General features: G+C 40.7%; 1 protein-coding gene across 1 annotated transcript in view; it reads right to left on the reverse strand.

Annotated features, from left to right (window-relative positions):
* Positions 1-11,244: 11,244 nt before the first annotated feature.
* Positions 11,245-23,970, reverse strand: part of Pappa (pappalysin 1) — a 252,646-nt gene continuing 239,920 nt past the window's right edge. Inside the window, exon 22 of the mRNA XM_008833486.3 lies at positions 11,245-17,077. Coding sequence (XP_008831708.1) covers positions 16,970-17,077 — 108 coding nt within the window. The 3' untranslated portion in view covers positions 11,245-16,969. The remainder of the gene's footprint in view (positions 17,078-23,970) is intronic.

Genomic DNA, 23,970 nt, shown 5'->3' on the forward strand with positions numbered 1-23,970 from the left:
GCATTGTGTCCATTTTGTCATCAAAGCTACTAAAACTGTGAGAAGATCTTGCTTACACAGCAACAGCATTAACACTGGCAACGAAAATAATGATAGTTGAGACATCTAATGCATTTTCTGTGGGCTGTACACTAGCCTAGGCACTTTGTACCAGTAGTGCACCTAATCTACATTGCACTTCCTCATAGTCCCCACCAGTATGAAGAGCCACACAAAAGTCTAGAACTTTCTTCAAACCCAGAGAGCCACTGGCAAAGCCAGACTTCAAAGCAAAAGAGTTTAATTCCAAAACCTATGTTCTTCTTTTACTAATTTCTTGGTGTTAGTGACTAAACCCAGAGCCTCACACAGGCTGCTACACTGAGTTATACCACTCCCCTAAATCTGTGTCTTAATCATTCCTGCCTGCCTGTCTTCCTGTTGAAGGTAGGGGTGTAATTGAACAGATTCATTTTTTTGCTTCACTCTTCACAGCATTGTATATCTGCAGATGTATGCATGCTTCTGAAAAGAACTGTGTATTCATTCAAACGTGTGCCAAGTGACTAGAGCCTGCTGTGCATGGGGTTCGGTCAATGCAGGTTCTGACTCTAGGGACAATGGACTTAGGACCCTATTTCATTTGGTTATGTGTGTCATTATCATGGTGACCTTTCTATCTTGAGAGCCTCAAACCTTTCAGGACATATTTTGGAAAGTTAAAAATAGAGATGTTGAATAGTCTAGAGGAGAAAGTCTCATAAATGACTATATATTTGCTTTATTACATATCACGTAACAATGGTGATATGTGTATTAGAGTGTTAAAAGCTGTGACATAGTCTAGTGATGGGATGGATGCATATAGGAATGTAGAAGGTTTTGCTGGTACTTCCAGGATTTTGGCACACCAGAAATGGATGGATGCCACAATCAGAGATGTCTAGATAGGGAAACGGGCATGCAAGAGGAGCTGGGCATTATATTATATGGTGGAGTCAGATATTTTTGTAATAAGGCCATGTAGTAACTCATTTAGACTTCTTGGGCCATACAGTTTCTGTCACTGTTGTTTATCTCTGCTTCACACAAAATGATGAGTGTAATTGTGTGCATGTAAAACCCCTATTTGGTTTTCATGAGAATAGGCTGTGTGGTTTGCCAGTGCTTATTTAGGATGTTGGATGGTTTTGATGTGCTATGGTTTGACTGGATTTCCTTCCTTTGTCCTTAAGTATTTGTTAAGCACCTATTACATACATGTACAGTGGCAATACCTTCACTCTGTTTCTCACAGTCATGAGGGGTCAATGTGGTAAACTACAGCAAGCTGGCAAGTGCTGTCGAGGGTGGAAACACAGGGAGTCATGAGGCATAGGCAGGCACTACTAAGTCAACTTGGAAAGCTAGTATACCATCTTACTCCCAGAAAATAGTATCTGAACTCTAAGCATGTCTGGAGGAAAACTAAGAGGAAAAATGCAAGAACTGAAACTAAACATTAAGTATCAGAGCAGTGTGCTCAATAGAGTTTGAACCACTCATGCCATTTTTAAGTTGCCTAATAATCAAGTTCAACAAAGTGAGAGGAAGGAGGTGACATGAAGATTTAAAATCCATTTTAGTTAACTCAAAAGATCCAAAGTATCATCATTTTGGTATGTGACAAATGTCCCACATTGTTGGTGAGATTACATATTCTTTTCTGCACTGCTGTGAAGTTCATTGTGCATTTTCCACTTACAACACATCTCCGTTTAGACTAACTGGTCTTCAAGCCCAATCCTTTTTTAGCCACGTGTGGCCTGTAACAACTGGAATCAAATTGCTTGGTTCAAATTCAGATTCCATCTTCTTATCAGTCATGTAAGGCTGGAAAAATTATCTTAAATTTCTTACACTGGTTTCCACATTTGTCAAGATGAGGATCAGTGATAATTATTCCCACCTCGAAGGCTTAACAGCATATACTAATAAAAGAGCCTGTTGAACCTGAGGATTGAAGAAGGAATTAATAAAAGTTAACTATGCAGAGCTAAGTGTGGATGTTTCAGAGAAAAGGACTAGCATGAATCCAAAGTACGAAAATAGAGTGGGCTAAAGCAACTAAAGAAAGTCAGAGAAGAGGATAAGGTGCCGAGAGGGATGATGCCAAAAATCAAGCCCAGGAAGAGGGGTAGAATCTACAGTGAAGGGGAGATAAGTGAGCTCAAACCCTGAAGAGCAGTATTCCTAAAAATGAGTCCATTTACAAATTTCAGGCTCTGAAGCTAAATTACAGGTGAGTCAAGTTCCAACAACTGGTGCTTTTTGTGTCTGTTAACGTGGGTCCAAAACTGCCGGTGTTTGAGATGAGAGTTTGGCAGGGATCTTTGTGCAAAATCTTTTTAAAAACATCAACACAGAGAAATATTTGTAGCAACTTGTGGGGAAGCCATTCTGCTAGCCGAAAAGAAATGCGTGGGTTTGCATTCAAGGACTTGGATGGCAGCTGAGTATGTAAAATCAAGTTCTGTCGTAGACTTCTTTGAAAGTGGTTTTGCAATTGGTCTTTAGAAATTTTGTCTCTATAGTCTGTGGTACTGGCAGAGAAGGTGGGGGGGGGTATGTACACAGATAGATGGATGGACTGTGTGTGTCTGTGTTTCAGGAGTTGTATACAGTAAGATATCTAGGCACCTCCCTTCCTGTACATGTTCCTTGCTACCTTAACACGTTTTTAGTCCTAAAAGGGAATGTGTTCTGCAGGGTGTAAGGCTATCAAGCAAAATGAGATATTTCTTTTCACACAAACTCCAGATACTCCTCTGGAAAGACCCATCAGAGAGCCCCTACCTCCTAGACAGCCTCTTGTCAAGGGACATCAATTCTGTCATTCCTCAGACACTTGGAAGAAGATGAAACGATGAGATACTTTTTCCTCAAAGCTGAACTTACTTGCCATCTCCTTTAGAAGCTTCAAGGGTTCTCCAGCCCCATCTCTGCAACTACGCACATGGAGACAATATGTGTCCAGGTTATTTCCTCTCCCTAGCATATTCCAGCACCACCATACTCTTCTCGTTCTGAGTGACTCCTACTCATATTTGGTATTCCATATGAGCATCATATTGTTACCCTGAAGGCTGCTGAATCTTTTCCAGACTTGATCATTGACATTAAAATTCAAATGCATTCACTCCAAAATCTCTATCAATAAAGGAAATTCCCCAAGAGCAGCATCATGTTTATTTTATTTGTGAAGGAATCTCTACTACCCAGCATAATAGATAAGCGAGTCTGAGGACCGTTGGAGATGCTGGGATCTGTGGTTTTCAGACTTTGCCTCACCCCCTTATCAATGAGCAGCAATCATAACACGCGGAAAGATTTTTTAAAGGCACATTCTTGGGCACTACGTCAGAATCAGTGAAGCAAATCACTGGAGTGGAGCCCAGAAATTTTAACAAATTTCTAGGGGATTTTGATCCATGCTAAGGCTAGAGAGCTGCCAGTCCAGAAAAAGTCAGATCCTTATGATGGGAATACCTTAGTTCCTACAAGATTCTGTGGCTTCTAACTTCAACAAAACTCAAGAGCATTATGACTTTGTTTGGAAAGTTCTTCTATGGAGAGGCTGAGACTGGGATTGTCAGGGCCTTTTCCTGTGGGTGGAATCGGGTAGAACTCGTGCAGTAATCCTGGTCTGTCCTGGTGTCTCACTAGCTTGCCTTCTTCTTTTCTCTGAGAACTGAATTGGCATTGATTTAACTTCCCCTGACTTCATAACTTTTCTGGCTACTGTTGGGTCCTTCAGTGCCTTAGAGTATCTAGTTGTCAATTGCCCATTCCAAGTATGTGCATTTTAATTAAATAACCACATCATTTTCCCTCTATCAAACATACCACTGACATGGCTTCATTATTTCACCTCTCTTGATATCATTTTTTCCTATCACAGCTCTGTATGAGCACTTTTTTCTCACCTGGGCCATCACTCTGCCCCCTCCACCCCAATCTGATTCTGTTGAATCCTGACTTTCCCCAGCAGCCTCTGTTCTACAGAAAGGAATTTAATCTACCGATTGAAGTTTATTCATAACTCCTTTCCCCTAAAAAAAAAAAAAATCAGTGTTTTTTTTTCTTCTTTTTTTTAAATCACCCTAGGAATAGTTTTCAGCAACAAATCTTTGCCCATATTTCTTGCCTCCATAGGGTATGCTGGTCTGACTTACAACAGTTGTTATCCGCATTACTTTGCCTGCTACCGTTTCTGATTACATGAGCCCATGGTACATGAAAGGCAGATGGGCTAGATTAACCCCTAGGGAATTTCTTGACCACTGACTCCTGGGGAAGATTGAGTTAGTACCCCAGCTTCCTAGCATCCCAGGTATGGGTTCTTTACTGGCTCAGTGACTTTCCCCGGGGATGCAGTTACATACTTTGCAGTAATGTGTTTGACAATACATTTGCTTTTCTATTTCAGTTCAATTTAGGTTTTTCCTTTGCTTTCTTCTACTGGTAACAGATAGATTCCTTGGGCTGACTTCTAAAGAAACCCAAATTAATTCATTCTTAGCAATTTAGTATCACAACACAAACTTTCTGCCCCAATGTGATTACTTAGTTCTCCTTCCCAATCTAGATTCTGGTGGCCTAAACACTTGCCAATATACATACTTCCATGCCTAGTTCTCTCTTTGTGATTTAGCATTTGCTATGATTTTTGCCTACATCATTTTTCATTTTCACCCTAGGTTGGCATCCTCTAATTAGAATACATCCCTCCCACTGCCTGCCAATGAGCTAAGTGTTGATCCTTAAATTTGGATGGTAAAGTCTTTAAATTTGGATGATGGCAGTGGCTGTAGATGTCTGTCTTAGCCAATATTCATATCAGTGATTAGCCCATTACACTATGTAAAGCAATATTCAACAAATAATGCTCCAACATATAACTGAATAAATGAATAACTTTGTAATTTATACAGTGTTTTTTATGGAAGAAACTGTTTGTAACATTCTTTCAATAAGCTATCACCCAGATTGTGTCGGAGGAATGTGATCGCCATTTTTGTATTCCCTGGGGGAGAATTCTGTTTGGAGTATCATGGATTAAAGAGGGAAATGAAAATGACCAGCTAAGCTTATGCATATGTATGGTATAATCTCCAAGAAATACGTGCTAACAAACTCCTCAGGCCCAAAGGTGAACTAAGGCTAGATTGCATGTCAAGGAGATAGAAAACAGGGTACCTCAAAAGCCATCATCCTTAGTGGTTTCCAACACTCCTCCTCGTTGTATCTTGGAGACCAAGTTCCCAAGACTGCACTGGTCCCATCTACACCCATATGAGGAGAGACCGGGGATCAGGTCTCAGGTCTCAGCAGCAAGATAGAATCAGTGATTTTTTTTCTCTAGTCAGACGTTCTGGGAAAATGCCAGGTTCAAGTTCAGAATGAACCTCTGTCCATTCCCCGATCTCCAAAACAGAGTATCTCTTTGGAACCACAAAGCTCTAGGGAATTGTTGCTAGGGTGATGTTGAATTGATTCAGGAAAATAAAGTTTAGCTGTCTAGAGTGATTCCCCTACCTCCCTTCAATTACAAGAGGTATTTTGACTGGTTGGCATTTTGTTAAAATATAGCACTTGGCAAGTGGAGTGCAAGGCAAAGAATTCTGGGAATCTTTGATTTGATTACGCCTGGGCCAGTCTTTCAGAAATGAAAAGCCCAAGGAAGGAGAAGGAAGAACATCAAACTGGGATGTATGGTGTCAAGGGTGTGTTGCAATTTCATTGAAGATCCTTGGGTAGAACAGATTACAAATTGATATGGCTCAGTTTGGAATAGCAAGATGATCTTCAGGGTATCAGCCTTGTTCTTTGGATTGCTTTTGTACCTACTTATCCATGGAGCCTTTTGGAGTACCATCATGTTTGACATCAATAGACCACATATTCTGTCTTCACCTTGGTCATCATTATTCCTGTGGTGCAGGTAAATAATCATAAGACTTGAGGTCAGTGCCTTGTACATGGTCACAGAAATGTACAGCAGAAGACCTGAACGGGACCTAGGGCCCCCAATGACTTGTCCTTCCACAATACAGGCACACATTGCTTCCCCCCACCATGTTTGTATTATCAGGCTTTCTTGTACTTTAGAGACTCACTGCTAATGTAAGAAAATATGTGATTGCATGTTTTTGACATAAGAAAATATGTGAGTGCATGTTTTTGTGGCTGAACTTAAGGAGAGTCTTGGTCTGTTTCACCCAAATATTCAAGCAAAATATCTTCAAATGTGGGGATGCTTTCCCAAGGGCTCTCACCACAAATCTTTATAATAGCATAAGGTTAACATACAGAAAAGCATGTGAACTTATAAGGGTTTGAATAATTTTATAAGCTAAATATACTTGTATAATTAGCACCAAAACATCAAACAGGACATTGTCAGTACTTCAGATATCTTCCTGTTGTTTGCTGGTGATCACACAAGTTCTTGTAAAAGGAAAACACTATCCTGACTTCTAATGCAATAAGTGCTTTTGAATAGTATTAACTTTTCTCTTGCTATTTATTATACATTGAATACAGCTTGACTTTTCCAAGCTTAATGTTGAAATATTTCCTTCGTGCTCATTAATTGTATAAAATAATAGGTCTTATGACATTTCCATACATACTTATAACATACTTTGATCATATTCAATCTCTGAGAAATTATCCTCTTTTGTGTTGGAGCTTGATTTCTTTTTATGGTGGTATTAGGAAGTAGGGACCTTTAAGAAGCAATTATGTCATTATAATAATTAAGATATAGCTCAAGGGAAAGGATGAGTTACCTTGAAAACGGTTGTTATGAAAGGAGGCCACATGCCTCGTCTTCTGCCTTTTCCACATGTGGCCACTTGTCTTATAAACCTCAGAACATGAGTTCAATTCCCCAGGACCCATGTAGAAATGAAGAGCCAGGCATGGTGATACATGTTTGTAATACCAAAGCTGAGGAGGCAGAGGCAGGCAGATCCCTGGAACTGGCTGACAGTCAGGCTTAGTAGGTGAACCCCAGTGACAACACTGGAGGTTGACCTCTGGCTTCCACACACATGTGCACACAGTTATACACCTGTACCTGTGTGTGCATGCACACACACACACACACACACACACACACACGCGCACACACGCACGCATAAACTGGAAAGAGAGGCAGATTACATAATATTTTTAATTATGGTTTGGTGACTGTGGATAAGAAAACTATTAGCTTTATCTCTGGAGCCTTGGTGATTCATAAACTCACTCTCTCAAAGCATCATTAAAAGGGCTATCAATCAACTTGTGTTTGTATAAAGTTTAAACAACTTCCTTTTGGGGGAGTATTTAAATAAAGGTTTAAGATTTTGGCTTAAAAAGACTCAAAATATTCTTGTCAAGAGAAAAATGACTATGCTATCTAAATTACAAAGAGGTTAGGGTTTGACCTTGGGCCTATTCACTATTGAAAAATCAGTCTAACTCAGTCTCGATTTCTCTCATCTTAAAACTTGGTCTTCTGATCCCTGTATGAATATGGTTTGTTATCAATAAAAGAAAGGTGTGCTTCTTCTGCTCCTGCTTTTGTCGTTACCCTTGAGGCACATGCCAGAGATTATGGAATTGTGCTGATTTTAATTTTTGGACCTTGTTTCCGCGCTGTGCCCATGCAGTCAAGATTCGTCTAGTTTCACAGAGATGGAAACAAGCTTAATGATGTGCAGAACGTTTGTCTTGGTGACATAAAAGTGATGCGCATTTTCTCCATGTACATACCACTGGGTTGAGCTCTGTGTGACACCCCTCCTCCCCTATCTGTCTCCCTGTCTGCTGTAGAGTCAGAGATGGGGTAGAGACATAGGGAAGGCAAAAGGATGACTAGAAACATTTAACACCTCTTATAATCTCTGCTAAGCATTTTACCTAAGAACAGCTCAGTTTAGATGAAGAGTTGATTAATACAAGCAGGTATGTAGAGAGCTGCTAAAGAGAACACACAAGTCAACAGCTGTGATCCCAGATCTCTTCTGAGACCTTCCTGAAAGCCTTCCTTCTACAAAGAGTTCATCATGATGAAACTTCAGAAAGATCACCAAGAACATTTATTTATTTGTTTGTTTTTTGTTTTGTTTTTGAGATAGGGTGTGCTGTATTCCAGACTGGTCCCCGAACCTCATTATGTTGCTGAGAGTGACCTTAAACTTCTAAATCCTCCACCTCTGGAGTGCTGGGATCACAAGCCTGAGCCACTATGCCATGCTTTATGCGGTACATGTGATTGAGCCTATATAGATTGAACCAGGTCTTCATGTATAGCAGGTTGGCACTGTCCCCACAGAACCATATGCCCAGAAAGAACATTTCTCGAAGTTTCGAAGCTACATGCCCAATCATCTGGTCTCAGTTTCTACATTTTCCTGAATTAGATGATCATCTAATTTTACTTTTTAACATGAAAAAAATCATAACTAATAAAAAGTCAAACTCCTCTGACACTTCCACCTAAACAGGTCCTTGCTTTCCTGGACCATACAGCACCTTCCTAGCTATTCATATGTATCCAGTCTTAGTCCCCATAATTTCTGCTTTTCCACTGCAACCTAAGTGGTCTTTCTCAAGATTTACAACCTCTCCATTCTCTAAATGCACCACCATTATCCTCTCAATTACCTAAATATGTCAGTCTATTTTTCAGTTCCTTGAGAGTGCTGTGCTTTTTCTTCTCTTTCGTAGGAGAATGGCTGCACCTGCTGGTCTCATTTGTTTAATCACAACACCTGCTTTTTCCTCTCATTGCCAGTTCCTTCTGTTTTAGAAAAGGTAAGGGACTTGTTCAAGGTCACAGGCAAGACGATACTTGAACTTTGTTTCATCCAACTCTATACTATTTCTGAAGTCAAATTTTGTTCCTTTAACATTTAAAACAATTACTCAAAGGAGCAGGGCTCCCCAGGTTGAGGGTTAGACATGCTATGCATCTAAGTTCTGATTAGTGCCACTAAGGGTTAAGAACTGGGTTCCTTTACCAATGCAAGTACAGCGTGACAGAATGTTCCCCAGTCTAGTGCTTTAACTTTAATACCATTTTCCCTAGCTAGACACATTCTAAAACTTGAATGATAACTATAGATAGATATAAATGCTGAACACTGATGCATTATTTGAAGTGAGAAAGAAGTTATTTCTACATTAAACAAATTAAGGAACCAGGAATGTAGCTCTCTCTCTGTGTCTCTGTCTCTTTCTCTGTCTCTCCCTCTCCTCTCTCTCTCTCTCTCTCTCTCTCTCTCTCTCTCTCTCTCTCTCTCTCTGTGTGTGTGTGTGTATGTGTGTGTGTGTTAGGGTTGAAGAGAAAAGAAACTATGAGAACTTCAATTTTGTAAGAGAAAGCTCATTGACATTCATGTCTCTTCAGACAAGACCAGGGAGAATAACAAGCTGTATTCATACTCTGATACTCTGTCTCCTAATCTTTCTACTTGGGAAATACTTGCCTCTATTTATGAAGCTATCATATAAATTTTATAAAGTGTTTTTAAATCTTCATAATGAGTTGAACATAACTACAGAAAAGATGCTCCATGCTGATCCCTTACCATTGAAAATGAACCATCTTGGGGGATTCGGTAATGCTTTCTTCTTAGTTGGCTGGTGGTTTCCCTCATGTCTCATTGTGTTATACTTTAAAGATTCCAGAAATCCAGTATAATCCTGATTTCCGTAACCTCGCTCTTAAATATAATTCTAACTGATGTCCCTCCAAACTGTCCTTTTGAACAAAACTCAGAATCTTAAATATCAGCAGATAAGTATTTTGAGCTGACTTCTGCTGGTACTGCCAGCCATCATAATATGCTCAACCCCCACATCATAGAAACACCTCTCCAAGTATCTGATTGCTTGAGGTTATCTTATTCTCACATTGTTTTGAACTGCAGTCACAAGTAAAATTGGTATATTATTAAAACTTGTCATAAGCTGCTTTGATTTCATAACATAACAAGAACCAATAGAGCCTGTCTCCAGCACTGTTCTGAATCACTGTAAATTTACCTTTAAAAAAACTCAGCTAAGAAGCTTATGAAGTAGGTGCTTTATTTTCATTTCACAGATGCTAAAATGAAACCTTAAAACAATTTAATAACTTTCCAAGGTTCATTGAGCTACTTGCTCACGGGTGGTAAGAGGAACATTAAGATACACTGCACCTGTAGAAAGCACATGTGGAAAGCCAGCGGCTTTGATTGATTGAGTTCTAATTTAGCATCATTTTTGACAATTTCATATGCATCCCATGTATATTGTGATTTGTGTTCATATTCACACACTAGTCTCTAATTCTCCCCTGCAAATTTCCTTCTTCCTACTTCATGTCATTATTATTATTATTATTATTAGCCACTGACTTTAGGTTTGCTTTTCCAAGCATTGGAAGACGATTATTTATTGGCGCATGGGCAACTGACCAATTGCTACACCCCAGATAATGACACCCGTCCCCTTGCAACCATTAACAGCCAATAGCTCCTCACGGAGAGGTGAAGCCTTATAACCAAACTGCCCTTCAATCCCCCAATGCATGATGGAATGCTGAAGGGCCCAGTTTTGTGCAGTACTTCTGCAAGTGTCCCCAGCTGCAGTCTGTTCATCAGTGTAGTCATCATGTCATCTCCAGAAGACAGGATATACTCAGTTTTGTAAAGTTTTAATTGTGCGTGTCTTTTTCTTTGTGTGGGATTGTACACGTGAGTATACATGCCTGTGGAGGACAGAAGAGGGTGTCAATGCTTTGGAACTGGAGTTACAAGCAGTTGTGAGGTGCCCACTGTGGGAACTGGGAAACAAACTTGGACCCTCTATAAGATCTTAGCTGCTATTAACTGCTAATCTATCTCTCCAGCTCCGTCTTCAGTCTTTTTTTAAAGAAAGGAAAGTAAGACTTTTACTTGGTGCATACTATGGAAGATACAGTCCAAAGAGCAAGACGTAACTCTAAGCAGCATGTGTTTTGGCTTTCCAAAGTGAGACTTTCTTACAACACATCTGCCAGTTTTTACATGTGCAAAATACAGGTACTTTTCATGAATTATATAGAGGATTTGCTATATATTGAACTCAATTTCATCCTATCATTGCATTTTCAAGCCTAAGCACTTGTGGTTTTCATGTTAGTTTGTGAGGGGGCAATTCTGTAAAATTCTACAACCTACAAAAAAAAAAAAAAACAACACAACACACTGAAGCAGACAAGCTATAATATATTTTCATAATATAGAACTTTAAGGTATAATAATCAACAGTGGCAAAATATTGGTCTTTGACATGATTTTTGTGTATGTGTGAGATCCAACCTGTAATGAGACCAGAGAAAACCATATGGAAAAACAAATCCATGTGAACAGAATGAAAAATACCATGAACAGCAAAATATTTCTGAGTATTTAAAACCATATAGAAAAAATAAATTAGATGAACCATTGTGTAAATATAAATTAAAAAAGATGACATTCTTAATAAATAAAGTTTACTATTTACATTTTTATATATTGCTGAAAGACTTAACTTAGATCCATAAAAACACATAAACAGGAAAAAATAAAACCCAAAATAGGAGCAGCAAATTTATGCGCGTGAGGTACAGAAAAGGATTGGAGTTGTATTTAGTTTTTGGTGTTTAGATTGTTTTCTGTCTTTTTTTATTTGATTTCTTTCTTTCTTTCTTTCTTTTTTTCTTTTTCTTTTTTTTTTTTTTTTTACAGTAGGCCAGTAGATTTTCATGAGAACAGATTCTAAGCACTTCAATGGAGAGTCATTTTTGGTAGCTTCCAGAAGGTGCCAAACAGATTTCAACATCATAATAATTAGAAATACCCACAATAATTAGAACAATAATAAAAAGATATATGATACATAAATATGGAAGAGCAGTTTGTAATATGAATACATTTTCTCTAGACGAGATCACAGTTTTATTTTGTAAATATTACATTTAAGTATATATATACACACATATATGTACAACTATATATACATGTGCATATATATGTAAATTTTTATTTATATATAATATCTTTATATAGATAGATATCTGCAGACAGGTTATTGATTACAGAGACCCAAGAAAGCAATTCAATAATTCTTTGAAGTTCTCCTCACTGACTGCTGGTGTATAGTTTAAGAAGCCCCATCTTGCTTGCCTTCAGAATGTCACTCTCTTTCCTTAATGAAACACTTGATGTGGAAACTTGAGTCTGAAAAGTAAGGAGCCTTCTGGGGAAGAGACATGAGACCCTTTTCCTTTGTAAATTGGAAATGGCCCGGAAATCTTAATAGATGACAGTAAACTGACTTTCACACTATAGGAAGTAATTGGCTTTTGATCAAATTATTGAACTGGCCAGCATAAGGGAGGAGAAACTAAAGAATGAAATATTCTCCAGGACACTCACTTAAGGTGGACTATAATCCAGGAATTCCAGCTCTGCACCTTGAAGTATCAGTCAAGCACTCCTTATTTCTGGAAAGGGCAATGGGCCTGTGCATTTTAAAAAATAACCCTTGGATTTTGTATCAAGCCCTGGTTCTCACAGATTGCCACAGTCCATTGAAAACCTCAGGACCTCACGATCCTCTGTCCTCCCACTGTGAGGTAGGTAAGTAGTAATATCCTCATTTTACAGCTAGAGAAACTGAGGCAAATGTGGAGGCAATTGGATGACTTGTTCAAGATCACTGAGCAAACTACTGCCTGAAGTCGCGCATCCTAGAGCTTTATGCCAGGCACATAAATGTCTATCTTGACAGTTATTCCATTTCTCTTAAAAGTAAATGATTATTAGGAATTTGGCAAAACTTGAATAAATTACAAAAAAGGCTTTTATTGTATTCATTTGCTATTTAGTTTTTAACGTCACTTATTTACTTGGTCTGTTTTGTTTCTCTAAATTCATTGGGATCACCTGTCCAGTCATGTAACAGCTTCTTAGGCACTGGGCTGCACTGTGTGGTTCTGGGTGTAGTCTTTTGGAAGCCCAGGGCCACACTGGCATACACAAATATCTTATAGTGGAAAAAGTATGACACTATATGTGCCCTTAACATTAGGGAAAAACCAATATCAAACCATCCCCACTCCCCTCTACCATGTATAGCCACCAAACAAATGAACAAAATACCCCACTGACTACAACTCAAGGAAGAAAATGCCTTCTTTCCTGGACCTACCACAATGTACAGAAAATAACAGACAGTGATATAAAATCCAACTCTATGTCTTCTAGGGAAATCTTTATGTTGTATCTATCTACTGAGTCTGCAGAATAAACAGTTTCCATTAGGAAGCATAAAAATAAGGTTCTTATTTTTAGGTTTTAATCATGCATTTTAGTTCCTTGTAATCGTATTGTCTTCTAGTAATTTCTATCTGTACAGCTTTGTCACCATCAATTTCTATTTTCTCACTTGAAGTAGTTCCAGAAAAAAATCACACACACACACACACACACACACACACACACACACACCCTCAAAACTGTTAACATGACTGACTTTTAATGGTTCCCTTCCTCTTTTTTTCTTTTCTTTCTCTTTCTTTCATCTCTTCTTCTATTTCTTTAAAAAAGAAAACTAAAACAAAAACAAAAATACAGGTAAGGCCTATAAAAAATTGACAGTTACAGCAAAGCTAAATCAAACCTGGAAGGGAGGTAGCTGAAATCTGTCCCAAAGAATTATTTTCAACAAATAGCATTTAGGCATTGGCCAAGGTGGGAATAAGACCAAGAGAACTGTCTCGGCAGTGACCCAATGCGCTGAAGCCAAGAGTAGCAGCTGATACCCTCCTTCTCCAAAGGCCTGCTATTTAAGACTATTAATATTTCCCTTCCTCTGCACCCCACTTCACCTACCCACACTGACTTCCCAAGGACTGACTGACATCCCACACTGACTTCCCTCACAGGCTTGTTGGCACAGAATCTGGGGGTAATGCAAGTCCTCTGGGCAAACAGTGAGGGTTGTGGCTTGGAATGGTTTTCCAGATGGGGCTCAAAGAACTGTCCACCTCATCTTTGATTCCTTGCTGCTGACAGACTGATGCTTCCTCAGCTGCACAACTCCCAAGTGTTTTAGGGCCTCAAAGCTGTGGATGCACAGCAGAGCTTCAGATCCGCCTTCTCCTGATTACACCATTGTCCTAAACAGATGACTGAGGGGATGTGATGAGGAGTTTATTCCCAGGAAGAAAATGGAACTGGGAATTAGTGCATTGAATAAATAGAGCTGACTGTCCTGTACCAAGGTCTGAAAAGAGCCTGTGAATTACACATTCCTTGTAGGCACGAGACAGGTCACCAATCATGGAGCCTCTTTTGTCTAATATCCTTAGCAAATACAAATTTGTTAGTAACAGGTTTGAATGACAGAAAGGAGGTGACCGGGTGAGACTTCACCTGAAAGAACCCAATTCAGCCTGAGTATCTTAAAATAAGAGCCAGCCTCTTAGAATCTTGGGAGTACAGGGACAGACAGAAGCAGAAGTGAGGGTAGAGTTGGATGAGAATTGATTTCAGAGAGGCTCATAAAATCTTTCTGTGGTTTCTGTAATCTGACTTTTAGCAACGTACTGCTTATGGGTATAATGAGCCGTTGGTAGGGCTGGCCCTTCAGTAGCTTGCACTATCTAAGCTGACATGGCACATCTGGGGCAAGGGATGGCCCAAGAGTTGACAAGAGTTTGAAGACCTGGAAAACGATACACAATAAGGCCAACTCTCTTAATAGTGTCTTTAGTTTTTGCTAAGGGTTGGTCCTGGTAATTGCAGGAGAAAAGAATGCCCTGGATATAAATTCAAAATGATTTTTGGTAACGAGGCAACATAAAGGAAAAGTGCTTGGCCTTTGCAAGGGAGGCCACCTCTCCATTCTAGACCTCAAACTCTGAGGCTGTAATACAGGACAAGCTACATTAACTAAGCACTGTATCCTTATTTATGGGCACCTGTGCAGAAAGCACCTTGGTATATTTAGTATAGCAGACCACAAACGGCCAATAGATACTTTTTCAAGTGTTCTTGATCATCCGGAAAAGGTTATTGGGTATGATATAAGAACACAGTTTCTAGAGTTACTTTTGGTCCCAGTAGTAAAAGAAAAGCCATGATGGATTAAAGATGCCTGCCTTAGATACTGGAACCAGGAGGTCTGCACATGAGTTGGCATTTTCCATTTCAGTTCATTTGCTTTCATTGGTTGTCTCCACCGGACTTGAGATCAGTTGATGTGCAGTCATCTTTGTATTACACAATTCATTTAGATCCTCCCATCATCTCCTTGCTTCCCAGCTCCACATTTCACAAAGTATATCAAATGTAACTACTTTCTCCACCTCATCCTGTGTTAATCTGTTCCCATATTAATTCAGAGGGCGTGGACAGGTAACTGAAAAGAGGCGAGGAGGCCCTGAAAATATTGTTGGCATTCATATGCAATTGACTCATTTCCTCTTAACATTTGAAGACTGAATATGGGAAGGAAAACAGGGTTGTCCAGCAACGGGTGTGGAAAGAAGTATTGGCAGCTGGAAACATGTGTGGAAAATGTGATGACTGTTGGGTACTGAGGCTTAATCTCCAGGACTTCCCTCTGATGTTCCTCTAGCATACAATCCACATTAACCACATCCAAGATAATTTAGAACTGTATCTATTTAGAGCAGCAGTGAGCTTCTTGTGGTCCAATTCCTGCTCTAGTTCAGGAAGCTAGGAAGACTGGGATAAGGACAAGAACCCAAGTTCTGACTATTACAACAGCCTCTGGATGGCTTTAGCATCCCCAAAGATTAACACTGTTCCACTTGAACATAAAATCTAACACTGGCTTAGACATTCTGGTCTCACATGAAGGGCTCTAGCATCTGAAGTTCCTCAACTCCCTGAATGAGAAGTCCACCCAGGGAGGACATAAGCCCATGAAGGTTTCTGTCTTGCAGAAGGGCCATGGAGTGAGGAACTGTGAAAAAAAAGAGAATCACTTTTAAGGCAGACTACTTGGTTGTATGGAGTTTGTTCTAACCTAGTTTTACCATCTTGGGGCACTCAACATGTAAGAAAAGCAGCAGGAAAAGTAGCAGCAAATGTGGTCCCAAGGTAAGATCTGGGGGATGGGTGGGAGCCAGAAGGAATATGATGACCTCACACCTCAAGCAGGGAGCCGGTATAATACCTTGACTTGGTAGTCCTTAGCCATTTCCAGCTAGGCCTTGCACCCGGGTGTTGGGGCAAAATCCCCATGGCAGCAGAAGAATTAGGGGCTTTTCACACCTTGGAATAGCTACCTCTTCCTAGGCCCTAGTTCCCTAGAAAGTTGGTAGTCACAGACTGTTTTCACTTCCAATCCCAAAAAGACTGCACAATTGCGCATGCCCTGTGTATTCTGAGCCCCAGAGTGTGAGCTATATTGGCATCTCAACACTTGGTCTCAGTGTCTGTAACTCTTTCTCCCAAGGACAGCTTGGCTAGGAGCTTGGGAAAGGAAAGACTGACCTTGCTCCATTCGTTCTCTGCTTAATCTCCAAGCTGCCCTCACGCAGATGTTTGTGTGGGTATTTATGCATGCATGTGCACTAACCACAGATGTGCATACTCCTAGATACAGAACTTTTTTTTTTTTTTTTTTGCTGTGATCATGTGACAAATGGTTAGGATTTTCAGAGGCTCTGGGACTGCATATATGCAATCCATCTCAGACTGTGGGATAGTATTTCATTCCATCATTCAACATGGTGAGACTTGGTTCATTTGCCCCACAGTGAGTCCTTCCTTGGTGAAATTAAAGGCAGACCGGTTGGGTGCTAAGGATCCCTGGTGTGGAGAGGCCATTTCATTGAGCAGCAGACTGTGAAATCAATACCAGAAGGATGCGGGTCCTGGCGTTGGGAAATCTTTTCACAACTCCTTGTCCTTCTTTAGCCATGGCTATATCCCCGAAGGTCTTTCCGGCTGTGTTCTTGGGCCTCAGGGTCCCGACAAGCACAGTCATCTTGTAGGTCACAAGACATAGGAAAGGGAGTGACCTGTAGAGGGAAAGCAGTAATTATTGGTGAGGCAGTCACTAGATTTGGAAAACAGAAAATTCAAGGTCAAGCCACAGTTCTGCCTCTTCTTAGTACTATGATAACTTTTTTGAATAGTACCAGAGTCATTGTAGCAGGTTGCAATTGGAAAGGTACTTGCCATGAGTCAGACAATGTAATTTTCAGAGAAGAAAACACCAGGTCCCTTTGAAAGCTCTATAAAAAGGCTTCTATGGCAATCACCTTTTATCAGTAAAGAAATGCAAGCTGCGAAAGGGACAGGTATTTGCTCATCGTAATAGGTGATACATCCTGGTACTTGAAGTAAAACAGGATTCTTCTCTCTGAGCCTTGGTGAGGACTGGTATAATAAGATCCACTTTACAGGGGCACACTACAAGAGCTGAGTCATGTGTGAAAAATGCAATGAAGGCTACTGAAGTCAATTAACATAATCCTGCAATAGCATATCTAACACGTAGAACAATTGCGATGATCAAACTAAAAGAAAAGAAAGTGTTTAAGGAAATGTAGCTCTCTGCACAAACTGGCAAGATTTTGTTTCAGGAGGCAATGATGCAAAAGTAAGCTCAGGCAACGTTAGGCAACCTTGGAGGGTCCTGAAATCCTAAGGAGGAAGGCTTTTACATACAAGTTCTGAATTAAATTTGTGAGAAGAATCTTGGAAACAGACGTTAGCATAGGAAATGTGTGAGGCCAAAGTTCCTTCTCAGTCTATCCCTTTATGTGCTGTGACCTTGGGTTGGAAAGTGATAGAAAAAGCCCAGCAGAGTGACTATCTTCCCCATCCGGCACGTGATCCATTTTTCCAAAGAGTGCCGTGAAACCCCTGCTGAAGTCCCAGCCTGAACTAATGCAAGTCGATTTCACTGTATTGCATCATGACATTTGCTTATAACTTTCCCCAGAGGGTCCCCATCTGCGCAGATGAATTTAATGACCTCATTCGCCTCCTGCCTGGGCAGGGTCTCCGAGTGCTCATACCGGTCTCTAAGAGCATCTTCTCTTCCTTGTTCTCATGTGCTTGTAAACTCATTCTCTCTCTCTCTCTCTCTCTCTCTCTCTCTCTCTCTCTCTCTCTCCCTCTGTTCTTTCTCTCTCTCTCCCATCCTCCCACCATTGCTGTGGCTACTGAGGTAGAGACAATTTCAGTCTTGTTCATTCTTGTTTTCTCAGAGCCTAAGCCACAAAAATAATGAATTTCTATTTATTTTTCCCTCTCTCTCGCTCCACCTCTTTACGTCTACGACATCTTTATTTCACCTTTCAATTAACAGGTGTTTGATGCTGTGCTAGGCGGCTTCTGCCTATTTTCCACTCAGCACTTATCTTTTCATTTACACTTATTTGCTCTTCCTTGTTTAGGACATTTACATTCTAGCCTCGAAGACTTTGTGGCAAAAAAAAAAAAAAAAAAAAAAAAATCTAAAATGTTTTCTCTAGAATCTAAAGCATTCCTTCACAGCCTCTTAGAATTATTTTTCTATAAACTCTTCACCTTCAGGAGAAACATACAATGTTTGGAACTTAAAAAGACACAGAGAAACCCCTCTGTTCCATGTGGGGAAACCGAGTGCAGAGCCAAGTCGAATTCCAACAGCTGAGCTAGTGTAGAGAGCACCAACTGGCATCTTCTTGACTCATTCTCACCGAACAATTTGAGGAACATTCCTTCACTGGGATGTTTCTACATCTATTAAAGGAGTTTTAAAAACAACAACATAAACCACTGGGTGTCATATAGTTGTGAGGATCAGACAAGAGGAAGCACAGAGGAACCCCAGCACATGGTCCAGCACATAAGGTGTGTTCAATGCGAGGTAAAATGTGCAGATTTAGACACACATCAAAGATCATCCAACATAATCAAGTCAGCTTTTTTTCCAGAGATGTAGGAATGGTTCAATATATGTAAGTCAATAAATATAATAAATCATATAAATAGACTTAAAGACAAAAAAATACCTTTAAGTCTTTAGGAAGTCATATTTTTTGTTCTGATGGCCCTTCCCCAGTTCTTTTCTCAACCTCTTATCCTTTTTTTCTTTGGTTTGGCCAAATATGGTATCATCTCTTCCATGTGGCATCACCACAAATTACTTTTATATCCTTCCTACACAGAATTACATTTCTTAGTGTATATTTTGTTGAAAGTTTGTGCATTCCATACAATGTATCTTAATCATATTTAGACCCCACCCCTATCTGTACACCTGCCCCCCATAGGCCACTCAGGATTTCATGCATTCTGTCATAGATGGTAAGGTCTATCAAGTCAAGTCTGTGTGCTGAGATGTCCCTCCATGTGAGTTCATCCACTGGAGCCTGGTCAGCGTTAGTGTCACGCCCTTAAAGATGATTGACTCTCCCTCACCCAGCAGCAATCAGTGCCAACAGATCCTCAGCTAAGGTTACTTTTCATTTATATGTTAGATCAGCCTGGAAAAAGGCCAGGTTTACTGTTGAACTGAATCTTTACCAAGTAATAGCACTTAAGGAACCCATCACTGAATGAGCACATGAATGCATGAACAGAAAAGTAACACAAGTCAGGGAGTCTCTGCCCTTGGGGTCATTTTCTGATGACGTTCTATGAGTTACTTCCCCTCTCTGGACTTCAGTTGCCCTAAGTGCATGGTAAGTACTGGTCTCCATGGTCTCTACCTGCCCATCTGGCTGAAAATCCTTCTTAGTATGGGAAACGTGGAAAAACAAAGTCCTGACTAGAAAGGAGAGCTAGATGCCGTGGGGTTATAGGGTGTGTGTGTGTGTATTTTTCTGAGAATTGAGCCTAGGACATAACGCATGCTAGAGGTACTCTCCCACTGAGTTACCCCCACCTCCTGCCTGGGAGCTAGAAACATCGATTTTGCCCATAAACTCTGCTCTACCTGTTTCTCTTCCTGCCCTCTCCATTTCCATTTCCTTTCCAAAGTCATTGGCTGGCAGAACCCTGCCACAAGTTTGCTTCTCAACTTGGTCTGATTATGTTGGAGTGGGATTTCTGTTCTCTTTCTTACCAAGGCCAGCCCAGGAAATGTTGTCATTTTCCAAAGAGACATATTTGAAAGTGAAACATAGAACACAATAGGGTCTAGAAGGTTGAGTCTCTGAAATAGATCCAGCACCTCCTTGTGCTCACCGTGTTCTGGTAAATACAGGTATGTTAATGAGACCATGGTAGAAGTTTGGAACTCAGTTGTAGGCCTTATGATGTAGGATCCTCATAAAGATCACACGACGTTCTGGTGGGGAGTTGATGAAATCAACCCTTCTCCAAACCAGCTTCCAAGAGAATCTGATGAAAAGTTGCAAAGAGTATGCATTTTTGTGAGCTGCCTGTTCAGAGCCTATCTTCAGGTCTCTTTCTCACATACTTCCTCACTGCTTAAGGGTCTGATCCTGGCATGAGAAAGGTAGAAATTCCCAGGTTTTCATACGTTTGGTCTGAAAGAAATTGGAGAACACCTGTTTGTGGAGGTTCAAACCCTGAAAACCAGTGTATGAACACATCAGCAATGCTTGGGGGCCTTCTATAAGCCAGGTGATTTCCACGTTAAGTTGTTGACTCTGCCATTTTGGTTCAGAATTTGAAGCAAAAGCAACTAGGCTTTGGACTTAGCATTAGGTAGTAAGGGGCTAATACAAGATTCTAACTCCATTCCAAACCCGAGTGTTTAAACAAGTGAGTGCAAAAGAAAGCATTTTCTTCATAACCTGGAAGGATTGACTGCTGTCTCTTAAACCTTTGTCCCTTACGATGAACCTGGCCCTGACTAATCTCAGCATGCATTATCTCATTCAGTGCTTCCCAGCAACCCTAATAAGGCAGCTATTCTTACTACCCCTGTTTTATACCTTAGAGGAAATTAAGGTGCAAAGAAATGAGTCACTGGTTGGGAGGCAGCCAGGGATGTATCTGTGTTTGTCATCACTGTTCACTGCCATCCTCCAAGAAGCAGACAGAACAGGAGGCAGGGTCTTTTCAGTGCAGAGGGAAAACTGAGGCATAAGGAGAAGCATCATACTCTGATAAATAAACAAAACTGAGGCTGATCTCCATGTTCCCTGACTTTCCACATGGCTTCCAACCATCTCTCCCAGGTAGCCTCCCACGCAAACCTACAACACATCATAGTGACAAGGTCCTATTTGAAGATTCCCAATAACCATGTGGCTATGCTGTTCCAGTCTAGGCTAAGTTAACAAACCTGGATCAATTATTCCAAGCCAAAATTCTCTCCCTTTTCCTCTGCATTAGAGAATGGTGCTCAGGCCCAGGGTTTCTCCTCCCCACCCCCAGCAAACTACCCATGCTAACCCCTTCATCTGTGGGTATGAATAATTCAGGAATGCAGCTCAGGCAACTAACTATTCCACAAGGCTTTGGCTGTAGCCCTGGTCTGGAGCTGGGAGACAGGCAAGGGCTAGATTCTGACTCAGACTCAACAGGGAGGTAACAGAGAATGGTGTGTGTGTGTGTGTGTGTGTGTGTGTGTGTGTGTGTGTGTGTGTAGGAAACAAGAGGCGCCCTGTGCCCTGTGGTACAGAAACAAGAGGTACTCTGTGCCGGTGGTCCAAAAGCTTTGATTCTGCACCAATAGACTTGCAGTACCTTGGGTGAGTCATATCGCCTTTGAGTCGCAGGGACTTTGCACACTACATATAAATACCTAACAGGCTAAGTAAGTGAAGGCATGACATATGCAAACTCTATGTTCTTGGAGGTAAGGTGATACAGTCCCTGGAGTGGAGCATGGAGCAATCAATGAATACAGTGGCTTGTTTGAGTGTGGATAAAGTATTCACGTGAAAAAAATGGTGTAAGAAAGCATGGTTAAATGCAGGAGTGTACTGTAGAGATGAAAAGAAGATGTGGGTTTGAGTTCTTGATTGGCTTAGAGTATGCTCTTAAGCAAGTTACTTTTCTGAGCTTTAGTGTCTAGAAAGGTAAAAGTAATTCCCTGAGGAATTACTATGCTCAAAGTGCACAATTGAGGGAAAGTATTCAGCACATTGTATGCTTGTGTTCATTAAATGATGGTGATGATAATCATGGTCATTCTGGTCATGGAGATGTGAACTTGTGATGTTGACATTGACAATGATAGGATAATGATGGTCGGGATGATGATGTTGATTACAGCGATGGGGAGGACAATTTTGGGGACAGAAAGATTGGATTCCTTCATAGTACCAAGTGAACATGAAAGGTTATTTTTTTCCATCCACACAAAAAGTAAGGGCTAACCTTAATGAGAGGGAGATGGAAAACTTTTGAAGTCAGTGATCATCAGACATGAAAGTGTTAGGTTAGTCTGTTTAGCTGTCTGCATGTTTTCTGTCACTAATCCTTTAAGTTCATCATATCTACCCACCTTCCAAGGAGCCTTTCTGTGTCCTCTAAGCTTGATCAGTGCTTACAATCTTCTTTGTGTTCTCCCACTGCCTCTGTACAATGACCAGACTCCCTGGCTTAAGTCATAAGGTTTCTCTCTTACCTCTTCCCCAGTGTGCTGATCTGGCTATATTCAGGAAACTATAGCTTGCTTCATACTTTCCTTGATGTCTGAGGCCTAGCATAGACCATGCCCTCTCCATAAGACCATCTTCTTCTTCTCACACCTGTGTCTGCTCCTTTATCAAACCTCATGCCTGGTAAGATGTTCTACATACATTATATAACTTGTGGTATAACCTTTTCAGAGAAGCTTTGTTATCATGCCTCATTTGCCATATCTCCATTAACCGTGCACGTAAGTATGCAGGCACTTATCCTCAAGATAAACTTATTGCATGAGACATATCACAGCAGCTATTCCATAGCAGGGATTACCCTTACTCCACTCATTCTCTAACGATTTATTAGTCAGTGTTGAAAACCTATTGTAGGACAAGCAATACTGAGGTTCATTGGAACTTGGAACAAAAGAGATGTACTTTCTGCTCTTTAGACTTAGCAAATAAATGTGGCAGCCCTGCCAGCATTTTCAGCCCTTGATGTGCCATCCTGTGTAGGGATGTACTAATGAGATGGCCTCTTCTTATTTTCTGTGGTCGCAGTCCTGACCATATCACCTAAGAAGTCATATCATGAGTCCGCAGACACACAAATATCAAGACATAAGAATCCAAGGTGAACCAGGCCTGTCTACAGTCTCAGAGATAACCAGTTCTAACTCCTACCATCCTAACTCCTAAGGCATCTCACAGAATCGGTCTCTTACTAGTCATCTAAAACATGAAAATAACTAGAATCCTCATCTGAAATTCTGATATGTCTAATATGTTAAGGGTATTTCCCCTTCCTGCATCACAGTCCCAACACGTCCCTACTTAGAATGACTCCAATATTAATCTGACATGCTTTTTTATGAAAGAAAATCATGGGAGCAACCATCCTGGAAACCTGCTTTGTATTCAAGGCTTGTGGCTCCAACAAGAACATAATAAACCAGCATCTGAAGAAGCTGAGTCCTGCCCTTTCCTCTTTGCCTCACACCGCCAGCAGGTGTCTGGATGGGACACTGGATATTCTTGCCAGACAAAGCTTCTTATACTGTATTGCTTTCATCTGCCAGTCTCGTCCTGTCTATTCCACAAGGTGGATGTAGGGAAAAGTGGTCTCTGCACATAGAGGGAGTGGACAGACATCACACTGGGCCAAGCAACTGGGAAGACCCAGCTCTTGGCACTAGAAAGAGCCTTAGGTGGAAGGAAGTTTAGGAAAAGGCACTGAGAGATTAACCCTGGGCCTGGAGTGCATGTCAAGAGCTCCATTAGAAGATGTGGATGAAGTAAGGCACTCACCTACAAGGGAGGCACAAGATGGTCTGATGAGCCTCAAGTCCACTGCGAGAAGGTGTTCATAG

Source organism: Nannospalax galili, unplaced genomic scaffold (genome assembly GCF_000622305.1).
Source record: "Nannospalax galili isolate Female #2095 unplaced genomic scaffold, S.galili_v1.0 scaffold34, whole genome shotgun sequence".
NCBI classification, from domain to species: domain Eukaryota; kingdom Metazoa; phylum Chordata; class Mammalia; order Rodentia; family Spalacidae; genus Nannospalax; species Nannospalax galili.